The sequence below is a fragment of the Pagrus pagrus genome, assembly GCF_965226575.1.
Source record: "Pagrus pagrus genome assembly, chromosome: 21".
In the NCBI taxonomy this organism is placed as follows: Eukaryota; Metazoa; Chordata; class Actinopteri; order Spariformes; family Sparidae; genus Pagrus; species Pagrus pagrus.
The window spans coordinates 8,624,658-8,651,151 of NC_140208.1; the positions used below are offsets into that span (position 1 = coordinate 8,624,658).

A 26,494-nucleotide genomic window follows, 5' to 3' on the forward strand; every position below is an offset into this window, starting at 1 on the left:
CTGGAGTGTGCCCTGCATGTGTGTGGGGGCTCGTGCGCGCACACAGCAGCGCTCGTCGCACAGCGCGACTGACAGGAGTGATGTACGACCCGGTGCCACTTCATCTGACTCTAACAGAGACACATGGTCCCGCTCAGTGTTGTAACTCAGGGGTGCAAAGACTCGTGGTTTTCCTGCAGGATTAATGTCAAATGGAATAGAAACATAAAGCTAATCCTCTCAGCTCTTTTTCTGAGATACAAAGTCGCTTCATAAGGATTTGCCGCTCTCATCAATTGAAAAACAGCCGTCTTCGCATGTTCACCGACAGCCCTGAGTGGCTCAATCACAGTTTTACCAGGATTGTAACGCATCACTGTTTGCTTATTATTGTTTTATAGCGACTCACGGCACAAATTGAATTATTTCCTTGAATTTAAAGGATAAATTCATCCCCATGTGGATGGAAAGTCAGGTTGAAGGCGAAAGAAACATTTCTGCAGCTTCACAGCAAAACGGCATTCTCCTAAACAACTGAAGCAGATGGGGACTTGTTGAGGTGTTATTGAGGAACATTCAGCCACTAAATGTGACCTTTGCATGCACGTCACAACACCGCTGATGTTCGAATCATCTGCCCCCTCCAGTGGTTCCAGTTCGTTGCATTAGCTAATGTTGCAAACACTAGCAACTAAACGTAATTGTTGCTAACGCGAGCTAGCTCACATTAATGTTGCTAACACTAGGTAACGCTAACGTTGCTATCGCTAGCGAGCTAACATAATGGCCGCATACAGATCCCCAGAAGATCCCAGAGATCCGAAACTGATTTGAAGACGTTAATGGCACCCTTTTTAAATCCAATATCATCACTGTAGCTGCTAAGCTAAAAGCGTCAGCATGCACTGATATGGAGTTGAGGGTGTAAATAAACTATTTTCATGTACATTTTGGACCTCTGGGCTTCCAGAGACCTGGATTACATGGGTTGAACCGTATGGAGCCATTATTTTTGTCTCTTTTTGGTTGTTGTGTGATATTTAAAACAAGTCCCCATCTACTTTAGTTGTTCAGGAGAATGCTGCAAACACTTTTTTTTCAGTGAAGCTCCAGAAATGTTTTATGGACCACAAAACTTCACCCGACTTTCCATCCTCCATGAGGGCGATTAGATAATGATTGAGTTGTAATTTTTGGGTGAACTGCTCCTTTAAACCATGCTAACCTATTCTGAAACACTTCAACAGCAACCAGATCAATCTTTTCTCAATCAAAATGCTCCCGGCCAGAACCAATCTTTCTCATCCCCTCTCCTGTCTGTTGTCTCATCAGAGTCACCCTGCATCACTGAAGCTCCTGATTGAAGCGGAAGGTGAACAGCTGCTCTTGGCTCTGGAGAAAAACGAGTAAGTGTTCCCTCCATTCATACTCCAGCCTTAGCTCGGAACTGAGTGCTTTCTGGAGTACAAATGGATGACATATGCACTGCCCAGGGGCTACAGCTGGGGCTGCAGCCAAGTTGTGTGTCACACATAACAGCTAGGGTAGGGGAAGGAGGAAGCCTTTTCTCTTTTTTGCACTGCCAGTGTGGGCATCGCAGTGTTCTCCAAGCTTTGGTCTTCTGGTGCGCTGACACAAAGACTTGAAAGACAGGAATTCTTCAATACATCACTCAGACATTGATGAAAACCGACATCTTCCTCCTTCTTCTTCCTGTATCTTTTCATTTGATCTATTGGAATAACACAGGGGAGAAGGGAGCTTTGTCACACACTCCTCGCTCTGTAGATTAAGATACTGTCAACAGTGTCACCCAAGGGCCTGGCAAAGGAAGGGGAACATCATTTGACAGATATTAGGATATAGGGATATGTACAGTTTGATGTAGCTCTGGATGCGTTTCTGAAGAATTATTTGTCATCTTCGCATTTTTTCTGACTGAACGTGGCCTCGGTCTCAGACAGCCCTCCGAGTCGCGTGCGTCGCCCGAGAAGAATGGGACGTGATTGATGGAGCAATATGTTCTCCATCCAGCTCCGCTGCCACACATGAGCAACCAGGAACAAGCAGAGCTGTCTGTGTGATAGAGAGAGAAGGAGAGAGGGAAACACAGGGAGGGAGAAAGAGCGGATGGGTTTTTATGTCAGAGTCAGCCATGAATCTCACTTGTTTCCCAGATTTAATATATGTTAATTCCACCTGCAGACTGTGGGACAAAGCTTTCAACACCAGCGACCGCAATTTTATGGCTTACCTACTTTGAAAATATTTTGATGGGAAATCGCACTCAGTCTCTTTCTGTTGAATAACATTCCAGCTTTGCACAGGTGGGGATTTTGCAAAGCTGACTTGCAGATTGTCAAATTTTCACCAGGCCCATTTATAGCAGAGGAATTACGCTCTCCCACAGTAAAAACATTTCATTTCGAAACGGGAACTTAACTTTTCCCCCTGCGATCGTCTGCAGTGGAAAAATAACCCGAATTCCCATGCATTTCCCGCATGATCCTCGTCCAGCATGGCTGTCAACGATGTCCCATAGCATTAAATGTAAAATCCACAGTTGAGCTCAAACCCCGGGCCAAGAGGAACAAACAGAGAGAGGTGCAATCTTGATCTTTCTAATAAGCTTGAGCACGATGGAAAGACTTTACTCAAACAAACCTCCATGTATTCCACATTTCGGTCCGTCAGATTTTTACTTGCGGCAAGTCCGGAGAACAAGGTCGAATTTTCATCACCTGTGCTTTTTCTCACACACTCCAGCCTTCAGTCAAAATGCTACTTCCAAACATCAAAATAGAAGCTACTTCGAGCCGCGCATGTTTGACAAGATGCTTCACAAATGGGACGAAGATTTGAAGAGGATGTGTGCTGTCGAGTGAGTTTGCTCTGCGGATCAGTGCACCGGAGCCAGAACTGAACCTGCTGTGCTGATATTAAGTGAGGGTTCTCGTCTGAGGGTTGCTGGCAGACTGGCTGCGTGCCGCTGATGAAATCCAGTTGTTCAAACACAGCCGGCATCAGTGAAGGAGGAGTGAACGTGGTCCAGAATGAAATGATTTGAATTAAACCCCCGGATTTATTTCTGTTTTCTCAGGTCTTTGTTAATAAATATAGCCGGCAACAAAACATGAGGGAGATGTGCCGCACAGCTGAATGCAATCATTTCTGTTGTATTGTGTGAACCCACATCACCCCTGGAGTCTAATAGGGAGGAGTAAAGGTTGCGGAGGAAGGCGATTTACAGCACAGTTTTTAACTAATGTATGAAATGGCTGCACAATAAACAGAAAAAACAATATAAAGAGCCAATTAACTAGCAGAGCAACACTCTAATGTTTCATACCCATTTAGATGTATAAAAGCGAAAGGGTAATTCCACTGATTTTAACACATTAAAGGAGCACTATGTAGTTTTGGAGAATAAAGTCAAACTCATAATTTTAATGTTTACAATATTAATGAGGCGATAATACAAACTCAGAAATATTTATTTTCTCCATAACTGCATAAACAAGCTGTTCTCAGAGGAAAATAAGGTCCCCAGAACACTGTTTGAAGCTAGATAGGTGGCAGGGTCCGCCACAAACAAAGTAAAACAGTATGAAATTGTGTTGTCCTTTAAGGTCAGTTTGTTTATTCAGTTTATTCAGTCATGAAAACAAAGAGAATTTGTTTATTTAGTTTGTTCAGACATAAAGATCATGAAGATCTTTCTCTTAAAACAATGGTGGTCTGCTGTGACGTTGCATTGTGGTTATTGTAGGAGGCAATTTTTGAAAAGGAAGAAGAATGTGTGAAATAAAAAAAGTAAATATATCTGGTTCTGCTTAATCATTTGTTTTTAAACTGTCCATAATGAGTCCAACAGTGTTATAGCTATAGGAGTGCAGTTCTAGACCAGCGGACTGCTTTTCAAAACATTGCGCCTGCATTACCCACAATGCAATTTAAGCCACTGAGTGACATCACTGGAGGCAATTCATCAGATTACATGCAGCTTCCTCTGGAGCCACAAAAGGCTGTATACTATTGTTTCACATGTACAGTAGAGCTCCCCACGACCTGTAAACACACTTTAATATGTAAAATCGGTGGAGTTGCCCTTTAAATACTGAGCTCTGAGCAGCAATTACCATAATCAGTACATCTAAGAGGGACAAAACGGTCATAAACCAGTGACTTGTAATAAATCAATGTTTCTTACTCTGATGGTGAGATGTGTAGTGTCAGGGTCACTGATGACATTTAAAGCCTGCAACGCGATCGAAACTATTCTTGAAAGCACAAAGTTTGTGAGTCAGTACGGAGCATTCTTTCTCGTGTGTCTGATCTCTGGCATTAAGGACTGCGCAAGCAGGAGACAGAGGTGTCGGATATTCCTGAAACCTCCCCGGACGCAGTCTGAAAGCAGCCTGTTGTCTGGATGGAAAGGGCGCACGCTGCCTGGAGCAACGTGTCAACCGTTCGAACTGGCGCTCCATATCATGGTTCAAAAGATGGCTGCGTTGAAAGATCAAGGCCGTCTCCTTGTGGAAATGCTGCCCTATTATGAGCCTGTGCAGCGCTGTAGCTTCAAATTCAAAAAATAGAAAATACGAATATTCTGACCTGTCATACAATCATGTTTTTATTGGATTGCAAACATTAAAGGATTTTTTGCGTGCGTAATGAAAGGCATCTACAGACTCGCGAGCACTCAAAGATGAAGGTCATATCATTATCATCAACTAGGTGTTTGTACCTAAAGGAAAAAAGCTTTTTAGCCACATAATTTTGATCAATAGCTACTCCAGTTCTCTCTGGTTAGTTGGAGAGACCAATATGCAAGAAAACCACCAGTGAATGAAGTCCTGCAATGCATGTTGATATAACAGCACTTCTTGATGAATAGTTTTAGTCCAATGTTCAATGTCAGACACATAATTCTTCAAATTCTTTGGAGGAGTTGTCAAGGATTAAAGATGTGATTCAAATGAAGTCAGCTGTAAATGCTGTCATAATAATATTAAAAGGGGGCATTGAACCACAGGTGGTTATTAAAACAACTCCAGGCATAGCAAAATTCAGGTTTCACCCAGGGCATTGATGAGCTGAGATATAAAATGCAAGTCCAGGAGGTGAAAATTAAACTTTGATTTAGCATCAAGCAGGTGAATATCAAACCTCAAACTAACCCCATTGCAGTTCTGCTCATGCTCTCCTGGAGTTATGCCTTTCAAAAATCAATAATAATACTAATCACAATGTATTTAATCTCGATCATGATCCACAAACTAAACTGCAATCTTAGACTATAGCCAGACTTGAAATAGCACATGAATGTCTCCGAGTTGCACCACTGAAACACAATGTTGCATGAAAGATAGTTCTTTTGTTGGGGCAAGCTTCTGATCCATCCAACTAACTTTGCAGCGTTTACAATACACCACCCAAGGAGGAGCAACGTGAAGTAATTACTCCAATCAGTCCCAGATAGCAGAATTGTCGCGGCCCAGATCTGGCCCTACACCAGACACCTTCACCCGGCCCACATACCGTGTGGAATGATGGCACTCTGGCGATCCGCTCCTGTTTGCCAGATCTGAGCCACAAGCAGGCCGTAGCATAGCCACATGTCGGCCAAGAGTGAACCGAGTAAACCAGAACTGGCCCAAGTCTGGTCCACGGATTCACTATTCAATGAGGTTACGTGAAGTTTAGAAACAGAAATAAGACGGCGTTAAATACTTCAATCGCTATAGTTGGCCTAGTAGATATAGTAAAAGTACATTGTGGATGCCTTCAAGATCAATAGTGATCTAATAAAGTTGGATCGCCCACCTGGAAGATAAGCCAATCACTGTTATCTGCTGCACTGAGTCTGGCTCCTGATCAATTAAGTTTGTAGATGACAGTCTAAATAAGAGCTTCACATTGCCTTTGCTTCACGCTTCATTCCTTTACTACATTTCAGAGCAAGTCTCTGACCCAATTTCCGCCATTGAGCAGGCCGGTGTGGGCGTGTGCGTGGGTGAATGAGAAACTTTGTAAAGCCATTTGTCCTACTCAGGTAGAAGAGTCCTATATACACTCACCGGCCACTTTATTAGGTACACCTTGCTAGTACCGGGTTGGACCCCCTTTTGCCTTCAGAACTGCTTTAATCCTTCGTGGCATAGATTCAACAAGGTACTGGAAACATTCCTCAGAGAGTTTGGTCCATATTGACATGATAGCATCACGCAGTTGCTGCAGATTTGTCGGCTGCACATCCATGATGCGAATCTCCCGTTCCACCACATCCCAAAGGTGCTCTATTGGATTGAGATCTGGTGACTGTGGAGGCCATTTGAGTACAGTGAACTCATTGTCATGTTCATCAAACCAGTCTGAGATGATTCGCGCTTTATGACATGGCGCGTTATCCTGCTGGAAGTAGCCATCAGAAGATGGGTACACTGTGGTCATAAAGGGATGGACATGGTCAGCAACAATACTCAGGTAGGCTGTGGCGTTGACACGATGCTCAATTGGTACTAATGGGCCCAAAGTGTGCCAAGAAAATATCCCCCACACCATTACACCACCACCACCAGCCTGAACCGTTGATACAAGGCAGGATGGATCCATGCTCTCATGTTGTTGACGCCAAATTCTGACCCTTCCATCCGAATGTCGCAGCAGAAATCGAGACTCATCAGACCAGGCAACGTTTTTCCAATCTTCTATTGTCCAATTTTGGTGAGCCTGTGCGAATTGTAGCCTCAGTTTCCTGTTCTTAGCTGACAGGAGTGGCACCCGGTGTGGTCTTCTGCTGCTGTAGCCCATCCGCCTCAAGGTTCGACGTGTTGTGCGTTCAGAGATGCTCTTCTGCATACCTCGGTTGTAACGAGTGGTTATTTGAGTTACTGTTGCCTTTCTATCAGCTCGAACCAGTCTGGCCATTCTCCTCTGACCTCTGGCATCAACAAGGCATTTGCGCCCACAGAACTGCCGCTCACTGGATATTTTCTCTTTTTCGGACCATTCTCTGTAAACCCTAGAGATGGTTGTGCGTGAAAATCCCAGTAGATCAGCAGTTTCTGAAATACTCAGACCAGCCCGTCTGGCACCAACAACCATGCCACGTTCAAAGTCACTTAAATCACCTTTCTTCCCCATTCTGATGCTCGGTTTGAACTGCAGCAGATCATCTTGACCATGTCTACATGCCTAAATGCATTGAGTTGCTGCCATGTGATTGGCTGATTAGAAATTTGCGTTAACGAGCAGTTGGACAGGTGTACCTAATAAAGTGGCCGGTGAGTGTATATCCACCCATTTACCATTTCACGTAAGTGTAGGCATTCATTTATTCAGTTTCTTGCCTCAGTTGGGGAGGAAAACCCTGGAGCTTGTGCACATCCAGATCAGTGGGGACAGTTGCTGAGCTTTGACCACTGGGTATGAGACCTATTCTAGCCAAGCTGTTGTAGCAACTCTTGCTGCTTTGTGCCTTTGAATGTGAGGCCTCCGGATGTATCAAGATGAGTCCCAAGATGAGCAGGCAGCGTGCTCTCCATCCTTGTTTCCCTTTCTAATGGACTGCAGGATCACTGAATGGAGGCCTGGGGCTCGTCAGCTGGGTGGTGGATGTTCTTGGTTGCCTGCACTTGGGGTTTCTCCTTGCTCATCATGCTATTTGGCCTCAAGCGTAAGGGGTCTGGGGGTCGGCTATCCGACTTTTGGAGTCTTTTGTGCCGCAGAGACAAACATGCACAAAAGAGCAAACACAGATGCGCTTATACACACTTTAATCTGGCCTTTTCCCCGGACGGAGGGCAGGCAGAGGATATGTTTCCTGAGTAGAGGCTTGGCTGCAAACTTCTTCTATCTCTCTGCTGTTTGGAAGAACAATAAAATTCAGCCTGGACAGGATCCAGACACAATTTGTCCTAGTTTGCGTATTGGGTTTTAGTGACCTGTTGCTTCTCTCAAAGAAGTCCTCTTGTCTCACAGAAAACATGGATGGAAACAGCCTCTCCTGGGGAACTGAACAAACAGAGGGCTCGACGCAACACAAATAACCAAACCTTTCCGGTTAAAAAAGGCATCTCTGTGACCTCCTTTGAAGAGTCATTGTCCTCAGCTGCTGAGCCAGACACCGATTGTTTAAGGAATGTCAAATCCGATGACACCCATGTGCATCAAATCCTTCCGCTTGTCATCAAGCCAGGAGTGAGACAAAGAGTGGATCATATGCATCCCCAAGTCAGTAAGTCAGGAATAAAACAAGATTAAAACACCCTATTTTCTTGATTTTACCCTCTATCCTTGAAGGTGAATCTTTGTATTTTTTGACATGATGCTTAACAATAGTGTGGCCAGTCTTTTTGTTAGTATTTAATTGGAACAATTATATCTGATTGACTCTGCTGCTAGACTGCTTAGAAATGTTTTTCAGTTTTAGGTATTTTTTATGTTAAGCATACCAGTATCCTTTAAAACATCCATCTGTCCGACTGACCCGCCTGACCGACCAACTGATAACCAACCAACCAACCAACCAACCATTTTCTCCTGCTAAAGCTGAGCAAGGTATTCAGGACATGCCTCTTCCTACAGTGTAGCCACATTTTCCTTCTGGGGGATCCCAAAGCATTTGTTGGCCAGATGAGATGGAAAAACCTTCGGGCAAATCTAGGTCTAGCCTAGGGTCTCTTCCCAGTTGGGGGTGCCCAAAAAACATGCACTTCCAGAGGAAGGCGTCTTCCTTTGAAAAGTTTTTAAAACGTGCCAATAATAAAAAGTACAAAGCAGTAAAGACTTTCAAATCTTATTTTTAAACTATTTTATGAATCATAAACGTGACCTTCCTCTCTTTAAGATCCCATTAAACACCTCCCATTACTTACGTGCCAGCCCTGCATCCCTACATTTGGAGTGGGAATAAGAATAGAAGTTCAAATTCTTCGAGGAAGGGCTAGGCGATGATGATAAAACTGGTGATTTGAATTCTCTTTTCACCAAGGCATTAAAGCTTGAGATACTGTATGTTCTCTGCCTGTTCTGCTCCCTGTAATTACCATGGAGATGACATCTAATTAGAGCCTTGCCCCTGATGATCTTATCTGGAGCCAACTGGTCACATCTATATCCTCTGTCAGTGTGTTACCAGCTTGTCATCTGACCTATTAGTCAAGCATTCCCAGAGAAATAGAGGCGCATGGGCAGTTAGATTGTGGGCAGATGAGTTGGATGATTGGCAGGTATGTGCTGTACATTACTGTGAAACTCCCCTATGAACATACACAAGAACTTTAATATTCTGCATGCTTGTACCAATGCTTGTTTATTCTCTCTGCAGACGCACAAACACTCTTTCATCAGCAAAACTCAAACACACATTCGTACACCACGTTCGAAAAATTCAGAACCACCGAACCTTATTTCCAAGAGACGGATGCACTGAGGTTAACTCTAGCCTTTGTACCTCCCTTGTTACCCTTGCGGCTGCAAGGCCATGATATACTGTGATTCATTAGTTTCAAAGACAAGCCATGGAAGCGGGCTCGTCTCCGTCATGAGCCTGCGCCTTTTAACTACTTCCTTCAAAAGGGAATTTTTTGGAAAGGAGCTTCCCTCTTTTGAATTACCTTCTCAGAACTTCCAATTATTTTCAAGCTTAGAGCAGTAATTAATATGGTGGACTCCATGTTCCTAATTAATTACTAGGCGACCGGTAACACTGGAAAGCTCTTAGAACGGCTTGTTCCTTATTTCAGGATGAAGAAGGATGCTCATGGACCTGTGTCTTTAAAGATCTGTGATCTGGTTGTGTTAATGCGTCTGCATCTACTGGCTTTGGAAGACTTTTATCCCAACCCAACCTTCAAGCTTACTTCAAAATCCATGTTCATTTGATGTCACTTTCCTATCCCATCATTCGTCAATTTCTGCTTAGGCTAAACTGTAGATAACCTCCAAAAAAGCTCTTTAATGTAGTATTCATTTTTATGTTTTTTAACCGTTTTTTCAACATGTTGTCACTTTATCGAGTTTGTCTCTAATTGAAATCTTATAGGAAAACCAAAAGTGTCACACATCAGTGCTACATTTCTTCACTAAGTTTCCCCTTCAGATGTATTATAAGACTCAATGTGCTGCAGGGAAATCTTAGGTCCTGGCATTCAAGTGGATGCCACTTGCCACAAATCATCCACCCAAACACTCTTGCAGAACAAGAACAAGCCCTCATGGTAATAGCACTCCTCGATTGCTGTGACCTTCCCCAGCAAGACAGTGTGTCCTGACACACCACAAAATTTGTACAGGAATGGCCTGAGGAATGGCACAAAGAGCTCAGGGCATCGACCTGGCCCCCAAATTCCCCGGATCCCAATCCTATTGATCATCAGCTGGAAGTGCAGACAAGTCTGATTCCATGGAGGCCCCACCGTGCGGCCTTTAGGACTCAAATAATCTGCTCACAACACCCTGGTGCGACCCAGAGGTCCTGTGTCCATGCTTCAATGTCCCAGAGCCAAGTCTGATCTATGTTGGGGCTGCAATTTATTGGACTTTTTCCGGCATGTCCAATGGATGCTCGATTGGCCATCAAGAGGGCGATTAAATTGAGGGTGTGATCTTGGGGGGAGGTGCAAATCTTTATTCTGCCTTTTCATGACTGCTAGGACCCAAGGTTCTCCCTGCAGAACACTGGATTGTAATGAGATGATCAACGTTATTCACTTCAACTGGACCATGATTGGCGAGTTGTGAAGTTGCAGATCCTGCTGATCTGTACGCAGATGTGTTAAAGTCAGATCTAAGGTGACACAGACAAACCTTCCTTTTCCAGCAGATGAATTTGAAAACAAAACTCTGCACATAAATCATCTGCACAGTGAAGCACTTTTTTAAATGGATTGATGTTTTAAGTGCAAAACTGGAGAAAACGAAGACTGACTTTTAGGCCTAATGGCTTGTTGAAGAGAGCTTTCTTGCCGGGGTCTTCCCCTCTCCACTCTGAGCCTTTTTCCAGACGGACCACAGGGGTCTCAGGACCCCAGCTGGTAGATCTATTCCTCAGCCTCCCTCCCTTCACCATGAAGTACACAGCCAACTGAAACCAACTGTCAGCAGCAGCTTCTCCCTGGAGGAAAAGCCATCACTCACTTCACCAAAGGTCCTGCAGATAAAGATGCCCTTTTTTGTTTTTTAGCAAGGAGGTTGTTGTTGAGGTTGGATTTTTCAGTCTACTGTAGATGCACAAAATGAAAACAATACAGTTTAAAATTAGGCTGTGACCTACCTGTCGGAGGCCACAGGAGCTGAGATTTAGTGCTCAGGGTTTTTCAAAACAAGTGGACTGTTTTTGTGCCGCAGAAGCATGACAACAAAGAGACGAGCAGACAACCCTCACCTTGTTGTTTTTATTCTTTTGCATGAGTCATCTTTTAAGAGCACTTTCTTTCATTGTTCCGACAATAGCCCAGGCTGAACAATTGAACAAAAACCCATTTTATTTTACCTGCAAATGCCAGTCTGTCGATGTAAAAATGCCCATGCCTCTCTTAAGATAAGATTGCATTAAAAGTTATGAACAGAGGGGATTTCGGGGGCCATGTGTTTCATTTTCGAACCTGTGTATAACTTCTTTGTAACATTTAATATAGCATAATGCAAGGTTATAGGCACAAGAACATTTATTGCGAGACTTTCCAACATATTCCAGACGGCTGATAAAATGAAAACTCATATATTGGGATTATTTTTTTTTCCAAGTCTTCATCCTTCTTTTGGATGAATTTAGAAAAATAACAATCCTTGAATATGAGCATGATCTCTGTTTTATCCACGTCTGCTCCTGACTCGCCTCTTGTTCAATCAGACTGTTTTAATTGCACTTTATGGCAACAGCATACAAACTTATTGGAATTACATTTTGTCTTTTGCTTTTTGTGCAGAAAGGACTTTCCAAACCCTGTTATGAGAGGTTTTTTTAACATGAATACAGAATGCTGGGATACTTTCTTGCCAAAACAATATCGCGGGTGTGGCAATTGTGTAAGTACTGGATATTGCCTTTCAAACTCGCAGAATTTGTGTTTTTAATCATAACATTTTCTTAGCAAAAACAACATTTCACTACTGCGCTTCCTCATTCCTGGTCACTGCTTTGTTTGTTAGCACTTATGCTTTGGAAATGAAAACATTATATCATCAAAGTCCTGCTATGTCCTCGTGCAGCTGATTTTTTTACCCTGGATATATGACAACAATAACCAAACGCAGAAACCTGTAACCATTTTCTCATCCCCATCTTCCAAAAATTGCCTGTAATAATGTCAAAGTTGTTGTATGCATGTGGCAAATAAGCAAGAAGCAAAATAAAATAACTGTACCTCCAGGGCTCATGTATTGCTGAAATGCAGCAATGAAAGTGGAGCATTTGACTTGTATGCCTATAAGGAATAACATGTTTTTACAGTCAGCAGTAGCAGAAGTGCAAGACAGAATCGTTTGAATATAAATCGCCAGAAAATGTGGCTTTTATGAGAAGTTCTTGAGGATTTTGGAGTACAAAAGTTAGTTTTAGCAAGAGTTAGCCAAAGCCCTCAATCTTCATCTTCCTCTTGTGTGCGCTTTCCATCAGTCTGTCTCTCCGTCTTTCTCTCTGGCTCACGCTCTCCCCCTTTCACCTATTTAAGCAAACGTTCCCCATCAATTCGAGTGAAATCTCATTTTCTCAAGGCTCCTGGGTGCCAAAGGGAATAAACAAAAGCAGCCAAAGTTTTTGACCTCTGCGACTGCTGACCATAAAGATAATCAGTCCGGGCTCACAGTCCTGGCTTCCATCCTCCCTCTGACAGACAGACAAATAGATGTGCCGGAGTTACAGTGTGTGTTAATGTCAGCCGGGAGGGAATGCTCGCTCTGCTTGTCCTCCATCCTGTTCTCTCCGTTCTCACAGTCCACTGACCTTCCTGTGACCAGCGCTGCTTGCGCCGGGGTCACTGACTGAGCGAAGAAGACACGCATGGTCATCAGTCAGACGGTCACATTTGGGCTGAAGGAAGCCTGTCTCTTTCAGCTGATCTACAACGTTTTTTCCCCCCCCTTCCTTCTGTTGCCTTACACATGCTCATGCAGAGCAGTGTCCTTGTGAAAAATGAATGCTGGATGGAAAGTAAAAACAGCATCCGCTCCAGTTGACCAGCACAGCGAAAAAACACTCCAGCAGCAGTTTCCCCCCTTTCATGCCCTAAAAGGTAGCATCTCTGCTGATGATGAACCCCTTCATTTTTCTTCTCCTTTTGTGTTCCTGCTCATTTAAAACCTAAAATCTACTCAGTGGGAACCGTGTGTAGGAGTTAGAGTTCAGATGTCTCTTTCATCGCTAAATTCAGCTTAGTGATAAAAGGAAATGGTGCGGAGAGAGTCAGGGACCTGGAGCAAGGGGTCTTCCCCCCGTCTCCGCGTCATTCGGAAAGCAGATGCTTTTGGTTTCCCATCCCACTCGTCATTAAGGTTATACCGTGAGGCCCCTCGGTGCTGAGAGATGGGCACACAGGGAGTAGACGACGGCAGGGGAAAGGATGTGCGATGTCTGGATTGGAGGTGTTTTTGCTCTGTCAGATGAGGTGTAAAGGCAGTCCTCCTCCTCTTCTGTCTACCTGCCGTCATGTTTCTCGCTCCTTATTTTCTTCCCGTCAGCAACTTCTAATAACTCCCTGTTGGGGTATGGGACACAGCGGGGTCTCCTTTGGTTGGCCCCCGAATACTCCTCTCGCTCATTCTCACCTAATCCCTCCAGCACTGGGGACAGGAGTGAGCTGCCAACAACAATAGGAGCTGCCAGGGTTTGATAAAGAGGCTGTGGACTGCCTCGGGTGCAGGGACCCCGTGGAATCGAGGGCCATGACACAGTTGCCTTAAAATCATCAACAGAGTTTCCAGGCGAAGGGGTCACGGGCAGGTTGTAAATTCACAGAGGTTTAAGCAGGAAACTGCATTTGTTGACGCATGAGCTGAGAGGAAAGCTATAGGTTGTCTTTCTTGAAAAACGACAAGGCATATATTTAGGAGTAGATCCAGTTGGCTGATGCAGGAACATGAGAGCACACTGAGGGCAGTCTTTCTGCAAATTTTATCAATGTAGTGGGAGATATTTTTAAACCTGGGCCCCCCAATTCACATTCGCACATTTGGTCTGTCTGATAACAGTATGGAAACGCTTTCGACAGAGATAGACGTTTTTGTTAAATAATACGGTCCTTTGTGTTACCAGAAACACAAGTCTCGCTTGAGGAATCTCATGAGAGGTGAGTTGTTGCAGAAAGACGACGGTGGAAACATGACTCAGAGAGTTGGATAGAGGGGTTTGAAGTTTACCTAGAGGAACTGCCAGCAAGAATTTATTTCCAAGGTCATGACTGACTTTTTAACTTTACAAGACGCAAGAAATGTAACAACTCACCGTCGCGAGATTTCAGAGCAAGACTCCTCCGTGAATGAGACGTGTGTTTCAAAAAATAACTTAATTTGAACCAATAGTCGATCCACGCAGGAATCATTAATGTTGTCAGACACAGAATGACAACCTCAGTGTGTGAGGAACAAACACAAGCACTTTAAGTGGACGTAACTTTGACGGACGAAGTTGCCCCAAAGGTTTACATTGCAGCCATTGCAGCCGTGTCACAACTGCCAGTTGAGGCAATCTACTATAGAGATATAAGAGCGGAATCGATCTTCTCCTCTAATCCTTGATAAGAAACCGCAGAAGTGTCTTACCTAGGATGTACTCTTCCTTTAACATTTATGCATTTACAGATGTCTCGTGGTGGTATATTTAATCAGCTGATTCCAGCATTTTTAGACTCAATATATTCAAATTAGCAAATAAATTAATAAGTAAATAAATGATTCAGTAGGTTTAGTATTCCCAAGGCAGAGGCCTTCACGTTGAGATATAAAATTCATACAAGTGGATCATTAAATGAACGGTTAAAATAAATAAATAAAAAATACTAAATAAAGAAGGAACACTAATAATGTTTCGAGGTTCACAGGTTTATCGCCTGGTCAGAATGGGTTCGGGGAGTGCTTTCCATGACCCTATGACCCGATCTTGCAATTGATTTAGTTCAAAACACTGATGAAAGCTAATAAACGGACGCTCTGTGCGTGAATGCAAATCAACCGCGCGCACCTTTTTCTTTATTCTCGACGGGTCATCGATGCTGTAAAAATGAGTGCGCCCCAGCTGTGTGCTCCATATGCACACTCTGATGTATGATGTGATGTTTACAAACAAATCTCATAGCGAAAGCCAATAATGTTCCACTTTCTGGGTGCATCAGCTGAACAACAGGAGCTATATTCCTCGCAGGGATCAATCGACCATGGATGATCGATGAGCTAGTAGTGCATTATCGAGAAATCAATCGCAGACTATATAAACAGGGTGAAAGGATGTCGAGAGTTGATTTAAAGAAGCATGACTTAACAGAATCTTTTGCGAGCATTCACCACAGAAATTGGTTTAAATGCATGCCGGCTTATTAATGCACAAGGGTTTAGAAATGTATTGTATCGCCTAATGAATTTGACATTTAATGCCTCGTTTCAGTACATATTACACCTGTTGCAAATGCATGAGGATTCCGACCTTGCACGTTGCACCAAAGTTCATTTCTGTTTAAATGATTTAGATGTTTACCCCGGTCTTCTCCTGTCAGTCACTTCCTAAAAGAACACAGGGTCAGGATGCATAACCAAACCCACCTAATACATCTTGATCAGACTTTTACTAGAAAGAGGGAGGACATCTCCCTCACTGACATAATCAGAGGGGTGAACGACATGAAGGGAGGGAGAGTACATTTGCATTCAGTCCTTAATTGTTTGATTTCCCTGAGGGCGTGCAAGGCGGGAGTGAAGGGCAGGAAAAAAGGGGAGGCGGGCGTACAGCTACAGACAGCTTTAATTAATTGAAATGCTGTGTTTTTTGCATGTGCGTTTACCTTGTGAAAGGAATGATAGGCTTGATTGTTTTGAAGTTCCCAGGTTGCTCATTAGTTCAAGCACGGGGTTGCAATGAATATAGATGCACAAGCTTTGGGCCTTGGGCCAGTTTTTTTCAAACCATTTGAATTAATGGGAAAGCTCAAAGCTGTTGCATTAGCATGACCCGTCCTGAAAATGACTTTGCATTCACCCCTCCTGCAGCGCCGCCTTCCCTTCTCAACCTTAACCCACATAATGATCTAAGATAAACAAACAAAGCAAAACAGATGATGTAAAAATACAGTCAGAGAAGATGTGATGCAATTAAGTGTTCTGTAAAGCTTATTGTTTCCACTTGAAATGTGTCCACAGAGAGGAACATGAATTAAATCTAGTCGGTTTCCTTCTGCCGGCTTTCAATATTTTCTGATTTTGCTACAGGCGAGACGACATGAATATCAAAAGGAGACGTCTCCCTGCTTCCATCCGAACACAATGAAGGAAAAAATGCAGCTTATCTTCCGTATCAGAGTCTCTTTTAAGAAACTGTGTCCTCATCTGGCTATGTTTGGACCACATCAGGCATTGCGGCAATCAGTGCAGGGTTGTGCAGCGGTGTGGGTGTGTCAGTACATTGCCCATTTTGTGAAATCATGTTGTGAACTAACACCACCTCTCCAGTCCAGAGGGTGGTGGTAATGCACCTCAAAGCAGTTTGCCAAGGAGAAGAAGTACTTTAACCCCCAACCCGGACTTTTTCATCCATTTCCCCTAACTTGACTCGGGAAGTCGTCCCTAGAAGCAGTTTGGAAAAGGGAAGGCACTTTCAAAAAATACTTGAATACAGATGCTTCTGTTACCATCAGCACACCAGTAGTTACAGGACGCTGATCGATTGTTGATTGGTCCAGCTTGAAGACTGGCAAGATGGATTTGCGAGATCACATGATCATGAGATCTTGCAAATCCAGCTGCCTCTTAAGGCAACCATTTTCTGTCCACAAACTCAAACAAAATGGACACAAACCAAAGGAAGTTTCTTGGGCCTAATCCCAATACACCCCTTGCCCCTACTGCCCTACCCTACGCATTCACGCCTAGGGGTAGGGTGTCCTGATTCTTGTTAGGATAGAGGGGTAGTGCAAAGTCAATTGCGAGTGTCAATACTTTTCTATATCCAGATAAATGACAGATGGAATGTTATAATACCAGGATTGCCCCTGTAACGAAAGAGAAATCCCCACAGCTGAAGACGGCGTATTGGAAATGTCCGTTCGCATCTGTTTACATAAACGCCATCAACGATGACTGACGATGTACGAGGGTGTTGAACGGTTCCCCTATTTCAAATGTTGAGATCTCAACAACTAGCTTACGTGGTTGGTCATGGCAGAGTGATGTTGGGTTTTGTTTCTTCAAGAAGGCGATTCTGTTTCAACTTTTTCGCTGGAGGATGCTGAGTTTTTTATTCAGCATTCCCTGTCATCCCCACCCCTGCAGCCTAAAGGCAGGCTGCATGGAGGGACTGTCATTTTCTCCACGTTTCCTGGTTTGGTGTGGTGCTGTGTTTTTATGGTGTGTTGTTCAATGCATGTCTGTTATATATACTTTCTGTTTGATGGGTACGGTGCTGTGAAAAAGAATTTCCCCTCGGGGTAATAAAGTCTGAGTCGAATACAGCCTTCCTCCCAGACCACCATGTCAACAGATTTTATAGGGACTATTTTTTGGTAGAAAATGGATCTAGTGAAAATTGATCACTGAAATTTGGGTTAACCGACTCTCTGAAAATTTGTTTCAGAGTTTGCAAAACACTTCAGCAAAGCATTACGGTACAGCTCTATAATGCCTTCCTGATTTCCAACACAGGCTGTACTGAGGGTTGAATAAGTAGTTTAGGAAACCGGGCGGAGGAGTGTTGTGGTTTGCTGATAGTGTTGAAAGAAAAGAATGTGTTGCATGATCTATAAGCCATGAGCCTGCTGTGTGCGGGGCGCAAACATTGTGGGAACAGCACACGCAGCGATACCTGCATGTGTACAAGCGCACACGCACGCTCAACGCATAAATCACACTGAGCTACCAGCACATGCAGTCAATTCTGCACAGGGACACACTCTCTCTCCCTGTCTCTTCCACACTCCTGCACACACACACAGACACACAACCAGAGCTCGTGGTGAGGGAGATGAAGAGGCATAGCAGAGGCACGCTCTCTGCCACAGAGGAACAGAAGCCCCGGGGGCAGATAGGAGTAGAAAGCAGGATGAAGGATCTCCCCTCCAGTGATCCACAGCAACAAAGGCGATTTGAGAGGCTGCCGCTTTGGCACCCGGCATAATTAGTTTCAGATAACAATGTCATTGGCGCATGCCATGGGAAAAAAAAACATCCACCTGGGACAAACTGCTGAGATTTTTCCATTTTTATTTGTCTAGCAAAGTGAATATTTAAGCTTCATCATAATCCACTTGACCTGAAGTCTAGAATTTAGTCGTCACACTCCGATCAACAGCCTGTGATTAATCAGATACGATTACTTCTCCCTGGTCCTTGACAATCATGATAACATGAGCAGTAACATGAAAAAAAGCCAAAACCCAAATCCCCAGCCATCAGTGAGCAGGTGATGATTGTTCTCATAGACAGCATGTGGCGTGTGCATGCATGCCTTTGGCCGACAAACACTTAAGTGTCAGCAAAACACGCGAGAGCCAGATGTGACCGACTCAAGTCCACAAGTGACGACAGCAACAACGAAAAAAAAAAAGACTAAACATCTGACTGACAGTTGCGCTTTTCCTGTAGTTATCTTGTCTGTAGTTGAGCGTCTATAACTCTTACAACTAGCCTACAGGTGAAGATAGGTCGTAAAACCAGACAACCAGTGAGAAGTTAAACACATTTGTTTTTTTGTCATTGTCCTCGTCAGACTGAAATCGTTGGACTGTGCGTCACTCCACACTGAACTGTGGAGCAGCGAGAGACAAAGCGTTGCCATAATATGGTGAGGCAGCAGCATGTGTGCTTCATGTGACACGGGACGCAACTGTGGCTGGAGACGGCAGAAAGAGTCCTCAAACCTAAATGAGATGTTTGTCTGTGCCTCCCAAACATGATCCATGTGACCCTTCCAAAAAAACAACTCATGAGTGTTTCCTGATCTGCCCCCACCGTGGTTCAGATTTTAAGAAGCTAAAGGGCCTCCGTGGCACTTCTGCACTGTAAATGTTAAAATTGACTTAACTTTTAATAAGTCAGGGAACAGATTACCTCAGAATTACCAATTAGAGAAGACTATTAAATTTAAGTTGTACGAGCTGAAACGTTTTAACAACTTAAAATTATGAGTCTGCTTTACTTGGTAATTTTGAGGGAATCAGTTTCCTTGATTTTTTTGGTTGAGATTGCGGTCTGGGTTGTCATCCACTATCCACTCGGACCGAGGAGCTTGAGCCCTGTTAACTTTTGGTGCAGATCCGGACTGGTATCTTTGGTGTGCGCAAGGACACTGTTGGGCCTTGGCGGAGGTATGCACTCGACTGACTGCCATTCTAGTTTTTAGACTTAGTTGACTTTTTTTTTTCCCCAGGTTTTTCATTCTCAGTTATCTGTCACAGTTTGGTTAGGTAACGGCAACCAAACTATACTTGGTAGGGTAGTCTCTGAGTTGCAACACTATGACATTAAAAGGACGTGTTTGGTCAGTTTAAATGATTCAGAGTCGTTAATTATGATGTTGTAGGAGCAACACCAACACACGTATCACGCCACTTCCTTCTTAGGAGTATTCTTGCAATCTTAAGAGCTCCCTTGGTGGGAAAGTATAAACCAAGCCCTTCCAAATGTTTGACCCAGTGACCACTCCTGTTGGTTTTCTGGTCAGGATTTAAGATTTGTTCACTCAAGATAATTCTTGGAAATGTGAGGTCGATATCAGCACATATCTAGTTCCTCCATGTGTTTTCTCTCTTTCTTTTCCTCTCTTTCTTGGCACTGATCGCGCTGTTTTACATGATGGATATACTCAGCTTTCTAGCTGCACAGTTGTAGCAACTACAAGTCTATTTTATTTCAAAATACAGGGCTGCAAACCTTCTTGTTTTCTTGACCATCTTGGGTTCAAGAAATTGAAACAGAAAGAAACTGTAAAATAAACTTTCTAAGTTTCAGACCTGTACATTCTGCATCATCATCGTCACACTATATCAAAGATTTGTGTTGCATTTCTGTCCTAATTCCAATTATGTTATCCTTTGTTGGGGTGGTATTCATCACCCCTTCTCAGTAATTGGGATCCTGTGGAGTCATCCATCACGCAGACATTGCACAGAGATGACACTTTATTGATTTCACGGGGCATGCCCGGGTTTAACCACATCAATCTCTGGGTGACAGTCACTGCAATAATTGCGTGCCACCGCTACTAATGCCTATTGTGTTTGACCATCTCGCTGACCAATTAACCAGCCCGGGAGGCCACACAGGTGTTAGGAATCATAATGAGGCTCTTATGATAAGTTGAAACCAGGATAAAGCTCGACCTGATTTTCTCTTTGGAAAATAAATAGAAGAAGCTGTCATTTTTGTGTGTTCAACACGATTGGCTTTTTGCTGGTCTTTAGCTGCATGTTGCCTCACTGCTGAACATGGCAGGCTATATAAATAAAGTCAAAACCATCTGCCTTTTTCCTCCTTTCCCCCCTTCTTCCCTTCTTCCTTGAGCAGAAATCATTGGCTGGCATGCTCTAACGGCTCTGTTCATGACATGCTTGGTGAAGACTGGGAGTTGCATTGAGCTCAGGGTAAGCAGGGGGAATTCTGCTTCTCTGCTCTACTTGGCACTGGCCTGTAACACTGCCTGATGTCAGACAGATCACAGCCAGGAAGACTGGCCCTCTTCCCTTGCTCCTGGAAAAAAAGAAAAAAAAATGTTACTAACACTGAGTTTTTTTGGCTCGGGGGGGGTTCGCACTATTGTAGGTTTTCATGCACATGATCCCACTTTTTCCACATGAGCCTGAGTTCTTGCCACTCGCCACATTAAAGCGAAAGGGGACGTTATTATTACCACATTGGCCCACGGGTCTCTCCGTCGAAATGTAATGTACTAATTGGAGCTCCTAGATTAGGTTTTTTACGAGAAACGCTTTTCTTTGATGATGATTTCATCGACTCTAAATGTTTATATTTACATCTGTTCTAAATAACTTTCCGTTACAGGGCAGGGCTAACAAGTGCAAGAGAGCTACTAGCTCTCCCGAGGCCCAATGGCTAGCATCTCATTTGTCATAGTTAGCCGTAGGATTTATCCAGAAGTCCCTGATTAGGTTGTCGACGTTTAATGAGACATATCGGAGCCTGGGACTGGGAAATCACTGCACATTGATCCAGACTGTATTCCAAAAATGGTAATGAAGGCTATAGTGTCAATGTGCTGGTCAGAGCCAGTCAATTATGCATACTCACTTTCTGTACTTGTGTACTTGTGTTGTTGCGCTTATCTTTCCTCTGCTCTGTTACGCTTCTGCCTAGTTGGATGCCATATATAGACACAGAGTGACGGTCCCGCAGAGCTTGATGTTGAAAATCCATTTGTGACTACAGCCTGAAAAATTGACTTAACTGACTTATATGTATTCCTCTGAACAGATCTTTGATCCCCTTCAGCATGGGTCGACTCTGCTTATGTGTAATTCAGTCATCACCTTCTCACCCTCATTCCCATGGAAAGTTTCGTAGTCCACAAAACATTTTTGGAGCTTCACAGCAAAACAGCGCTGCAGTGACTTGGGTTACACCAGACGAGCTGTATGGAACCATTTTGATTTTTTTCTAGCTGTTTATAACAAGTCCCCATCTACTTCAGTTGTTTAGCAGAATGCTGCAAGGATGTTTCGCTGTGAAGCTCCGGAAATGTTTTGGGGACTGCGAAACTTCACCTGACTTTCCGTCGACATGAGGGTTTTGCAGGGAACTCTTTAACACAGCTGAGTCTCTATTTCTCCTCGAGACCTGTTGTCACATTATACATCGGTGACTGACTACAGTTTTGGCCCTTAAAAAATGTGACATGGGAAATTTGCCTCTTTCGCATGTGAGTTGAATAAGTGATATGTCTTGCGTTTTATTCTCATCTGGATTACACACGTGGAAACAAAGCATGGCACATGGAAACATTCACATGTACTTGTCTATTTTCAAACAAAGATTTCCACACATTTTCTGACTGGAATGAAAATCTCCACATTTGAAATGTACATTTTCACATGAGAATCGCATACGTTCATACGTGCCTGACTTTTGTACACGTGCAGATTAGCGGAGACGTTTACCTCTTCACAATGCCATCGGCTGTTTTTATATGTGAAAACAAACATCTTGCCAACAGGACAGTTTCACAAGTTTTAATGAAAACTTCCTCATAGATGCCATACATGATTGGCTTTTCTATGCATTTTGAATTTCCACGCGTAAAAATAATTTGATCAGAAGGATCCCAAGCAGCCTCTCCACGACGCAGAATGTTTTTTTCGAGGCTCTCATTACGTCCGTATAAATCAGGGTTTGGTTTCATGTTTAAAGGACGCTGCACGTGTGCAATTATTCGTCAAAATGAATAGAAAAGCGATGCTACGTACGCATTGGAAAAGTCTTCCTCCCCTGATTGCCAGGTGGAATGTTTGACATTCAGGACCTTCCTTTTCTAGGTCATATGCAGCACTCACCAACAAGTGAGGCCTCCCTTTAGCTGCTGATTGATTAGGCACCGGCCTCCAATTCATCAAGCCTGTTCCAATTCATAAATCTCACACCCCAACAACATTTACTCTAAACGTGTAAGAGCAGAGCAAACACAAGCAATGAAGACCACATGTAAGAGAGTGATGGAATCTCTTGATAAATCACCAAAGCGATTTATTCTCCCGAGGTCGGCGTAGTCGTATTTTCTCAATTAGATTATTCACAACAGGGAATGTGTCTAAAATGTTAGCTGTGACATTTAGTTCTGTATGTGAATATATTCCATTTAGATAAGACAGAGCGTAAATCCTGGTGTTATTTCCCTGTACAAAGACAGGCAGAGGAGGCTGACAATGTTGAGCGGAGATATGACGGAAAAAAAATATGATAATTTAATGCGGGAAGAACAGAAGTGGCATTTAGTCGCTGGCATTCGGGATTAGCTTGAAGTGACTTCATTGTCTTTCTGTCTGCGTTGTCAAATCTACTGACAGGCAAATCTGGCTCTTTCCTCCCGACGTAATATATTTCCTTTCAAAAAGTTATTCTGTCTTCTTAAGCTCGGAGACGGCGTTACAAGATGTAAACATAACAACTGTAATTACGGCCCTCGTACCTGTCTGACAGAGGCAGAGAAGTTAACAGATATTTCTCTGTCAGTGCTTTAAGACAGCAGTAAAACAAATCTCCTCGATATTTACCCCCTGTTGTGTCACACAGTTTGTAGTGGTTGTTCGAGTGTCTACAGTTTGGACAGGTTCATAGGCATTAACAGCCCGAATGTGGCGTCTTCGTGTTGACGCGTGGCGCCTCGCCCCGCCCCGATGCCGACTCCCTGTCTGTCAGACGGATCCCTGCTGGTAGTCCGTCACACGGGTAATGCATTTTAAATGGGGGGCACGACCCCCCCTCCCCACCTTCACCCACGCCTCATTAACTTCCAGCTGATTGATAAACAGTGAGCTGCTGCTGGCATGCACGACGGGAGGGTAGCGGAATTAGACACTCGATGCAGTTGGTTGGGGGTTCATCTGTCGGGGGCGAGATGAAAAAACAAGCGTTGGGTGACGTGAACGGCAGGGATTTGTGTATGCGGCGTGTGTTTCTGCACTTTGTTGACTGACTTATGTAAATGGTACTCGTGTACAGTGTTCCTCTCTGTCTGCAACTCCCATTACTCCCATAAGAACATTGGGAACATGATTTGTTTGCCGTAATCATCCCTGTTGCAACTGAAAATGTAATTAAATTTGCATGTGACCTGCAAAAAAACGCAGAAGAAGGCTGACATTACACGAGGAATGGATGAAGACCGAGAAAAGTCAATTGGGACATTTTATTCCATTATAGAGATTTATTACGTTTTCAATGAGGTTAAACTCTTTTTTTTCTACTTTTCTAGCAAATTATTACATCATTCATACGAGCCTAGATTCTTTCCTTATGTGCTTTCAAAGAAAGTAATAGTGATATAATGTTTACGTTATATCTCTGGTGCTAACAAGCCAGTCGTTTTCATGAATTTCAGTGTAATGCTCATCAGCATAGTTCGTTTTCACTGTGGTTATGGTTTATTCAAGTTCAAACCCGACCTGACTGATCTGTCTCCATTTTGCATAATCCTTTCCTCATTATGCACAAGGGTTATCTGGCGTTGCCAGGAAAAGGATGTTGCTAAGGTAACTGTATAGGTTACCAACCAAACCTCTCCTCCAGAACCCCTCGCCTCTTATTCATGACTGTTGGGCCATCAGTGACTAGATCAGTTATATGTTTTGACATAAACATGGCCACCACTGGCTTCAGAGTCCTATTTCCTTGAAGCAGTTCAGCATATTAGATGTACTTGAATGACTGTTGCAGTTTTGGGGTTGTATCCTCATGGTTGAATGCACTCCTTTTGAGTGTTTCTGGATGAAAGCATTAGCTAAATAAATGTAATGTAATGTATTTTTGGCTTCTGTACTACTTCATAGCATGCAGGAAATAGGTGAGCACATGTATGGGTTGCAAAGAAGTAAAGGACTGTCTGTTCTCTTCCTCTCTATGCCACGAGTGGCAATAATGATACGTACACCCAACTTCAATCAGGTGGACTGACAGAGTTTCTTGGTTGTAACTTAGATTTGGAAAAGGCGTTCCTATTGCCCAATGGGCGAATGGGTGAAACAATGTTGGATTTGAACCGAATTTACCCACGTTTTGTCCTGTGTTTTTGTTAGGCTTTGCTCTGAGGAAAATGGAAAGCGATCTGGTTGTCTTTGCAACAACAGTGCCAACAAAAATACGACTTGGAAAGGCTGTTGAGAACAGTTTCTTCTTTTGATGGGGCATTCAAGGAAGCTCCAACATTTGAGAGTCAAGTGAAATGAGGGCTAACTCGAAAGCAGGAGATGTGCCCTCCTTGTTAAACAGAGTGGTGACATGAGGTAATATCTTTGCTGACATCCACGTATCCAGCCCATAGTCTCCGACAGTTTCGAGCAGAACCACTGTAATGGAAGTAAACAGTGGCAACACCATGGCTGATTGCATTGATAACCTTAATATCCTCATATGTTTTTATCGACAAAACAAGCAATTTCGCACTTGACCTCTCCATTGTTGCCTTCTCCATCCTTTCTTTCCAACCAGTAGAATATGACACGCCTTGTACGGTTTTCACTTCAGGTCGAGCAAAACCTATTGCTGTAATGTAGTTCCAGCTGGAAACCAACTTTTCAGTTACAAACTAGGACGATATGCTCCCAATGGTTCAAAATGAGACGCACAGAACTACGGCTCCACGTTGGTTGAAAAAGGGGTATCTGAGGCCTTGAGCGAGACACTAACCCTCATTCATTGAAAGTCACAATAAAAATATAACATATGGATGACACATGGGTGTCTGCAACTTGTTCCTTTATACCCACACACTCCCCCTATGTGTTGCAGGCAAGCAGTGAGACAGACACACACACACACACTCACTCAGCACACTGGATTGTCTGTTGTGGGCAGATGTTGAGGTTGTGTGTCCGACCGAGAGCGCAGACCTAATTAAGACTGAAGAAACACATCATTTTATTTGGCTCTCTCTACTCTTTGGCCTCGCTTTGATCCAATGATTATTACCAGCTCTTTGGCTCAGCAGAGGAGTAGAGGGCGGGGAAGCATTGTGTCTCATGCTGACAGCTCCCAAACAAAATAACCCCCCTCCCCGGGTTGTTACATCTGACACTCCCAGCTGGGTTGTCAGCGGTGAGGTCAGTAAGAGAATCCAGCTGCCTGCTGAGGTCTGTTCCTCGGCTGTGGATTAGCACCAGCCAACCATCTGCTGGTGTCCTGTAGTGTAATACTGTACGTGCACTCGCTATACGTACAATTCTTGGACACGTAAAGGCACTGTAATCCTCACTTGGACAAATCATGAACACGAACGCTCATGCTGTAATAATCAGCCCAGGAGGGGTGCACAAAGCTTTATTTGGATTTCAGCTCATTTGTTGATCTTTCTCAGCTGTTGATCCTCTTGCCCCCCGCTGAGTGTCCTTCCCAAGAGAAAGGAGCAGTGCTCAGATATCTGTGTAGGTGAAGTGAAGGGCAGCCATCATCGTAGTGGGGCTGTGACGGTAACAGCAGTCCTGCAGTTATGCGGTATACTCCTGCAAAAGTATGTCTTCCCCTCTATAGGCTTGAAAAGTCTACAGGAGGTTCTTAAAGGGCTACAGTTTGCTGCTCCTTGGAGAACAGCAGCTGTAATAAGAAACTTTTCTATCCAAAATCTTGGAGTATGATCCACTTCTGTGCTGTC

The 26,494-nt window shown here is 43.7% G+C and overlaps 1 protein-coding gene across 2 annotated transcripts in view; it reads left to right on the forward strand.

Annotated features, from left to right (window-relative positions):
* The window catches only part of adam12a (ADAM metallopeptidase domain 12a), an 84,080-nt gene that overhangs the window by 13,795 nt on the left and 43,791 nt on the right, over positions 1–26,494 (forward strand). The window contains exon 3 of one of the 2 annotated variants that reach the window (XM_084342087.1): positions 1,312–1,385. The exons of the other annotated variant lie outside the window; for it this stretch is intronic. Coding sequence (XP_084198213.1) covers positions 1,312–1,385 — 74 coding nt within the window. The remainder of the gene's footprint in view (positions 1–1,311; positions 1,386–26,494) is intronic. 2 annotated transcript variants of the gene reach the window in all.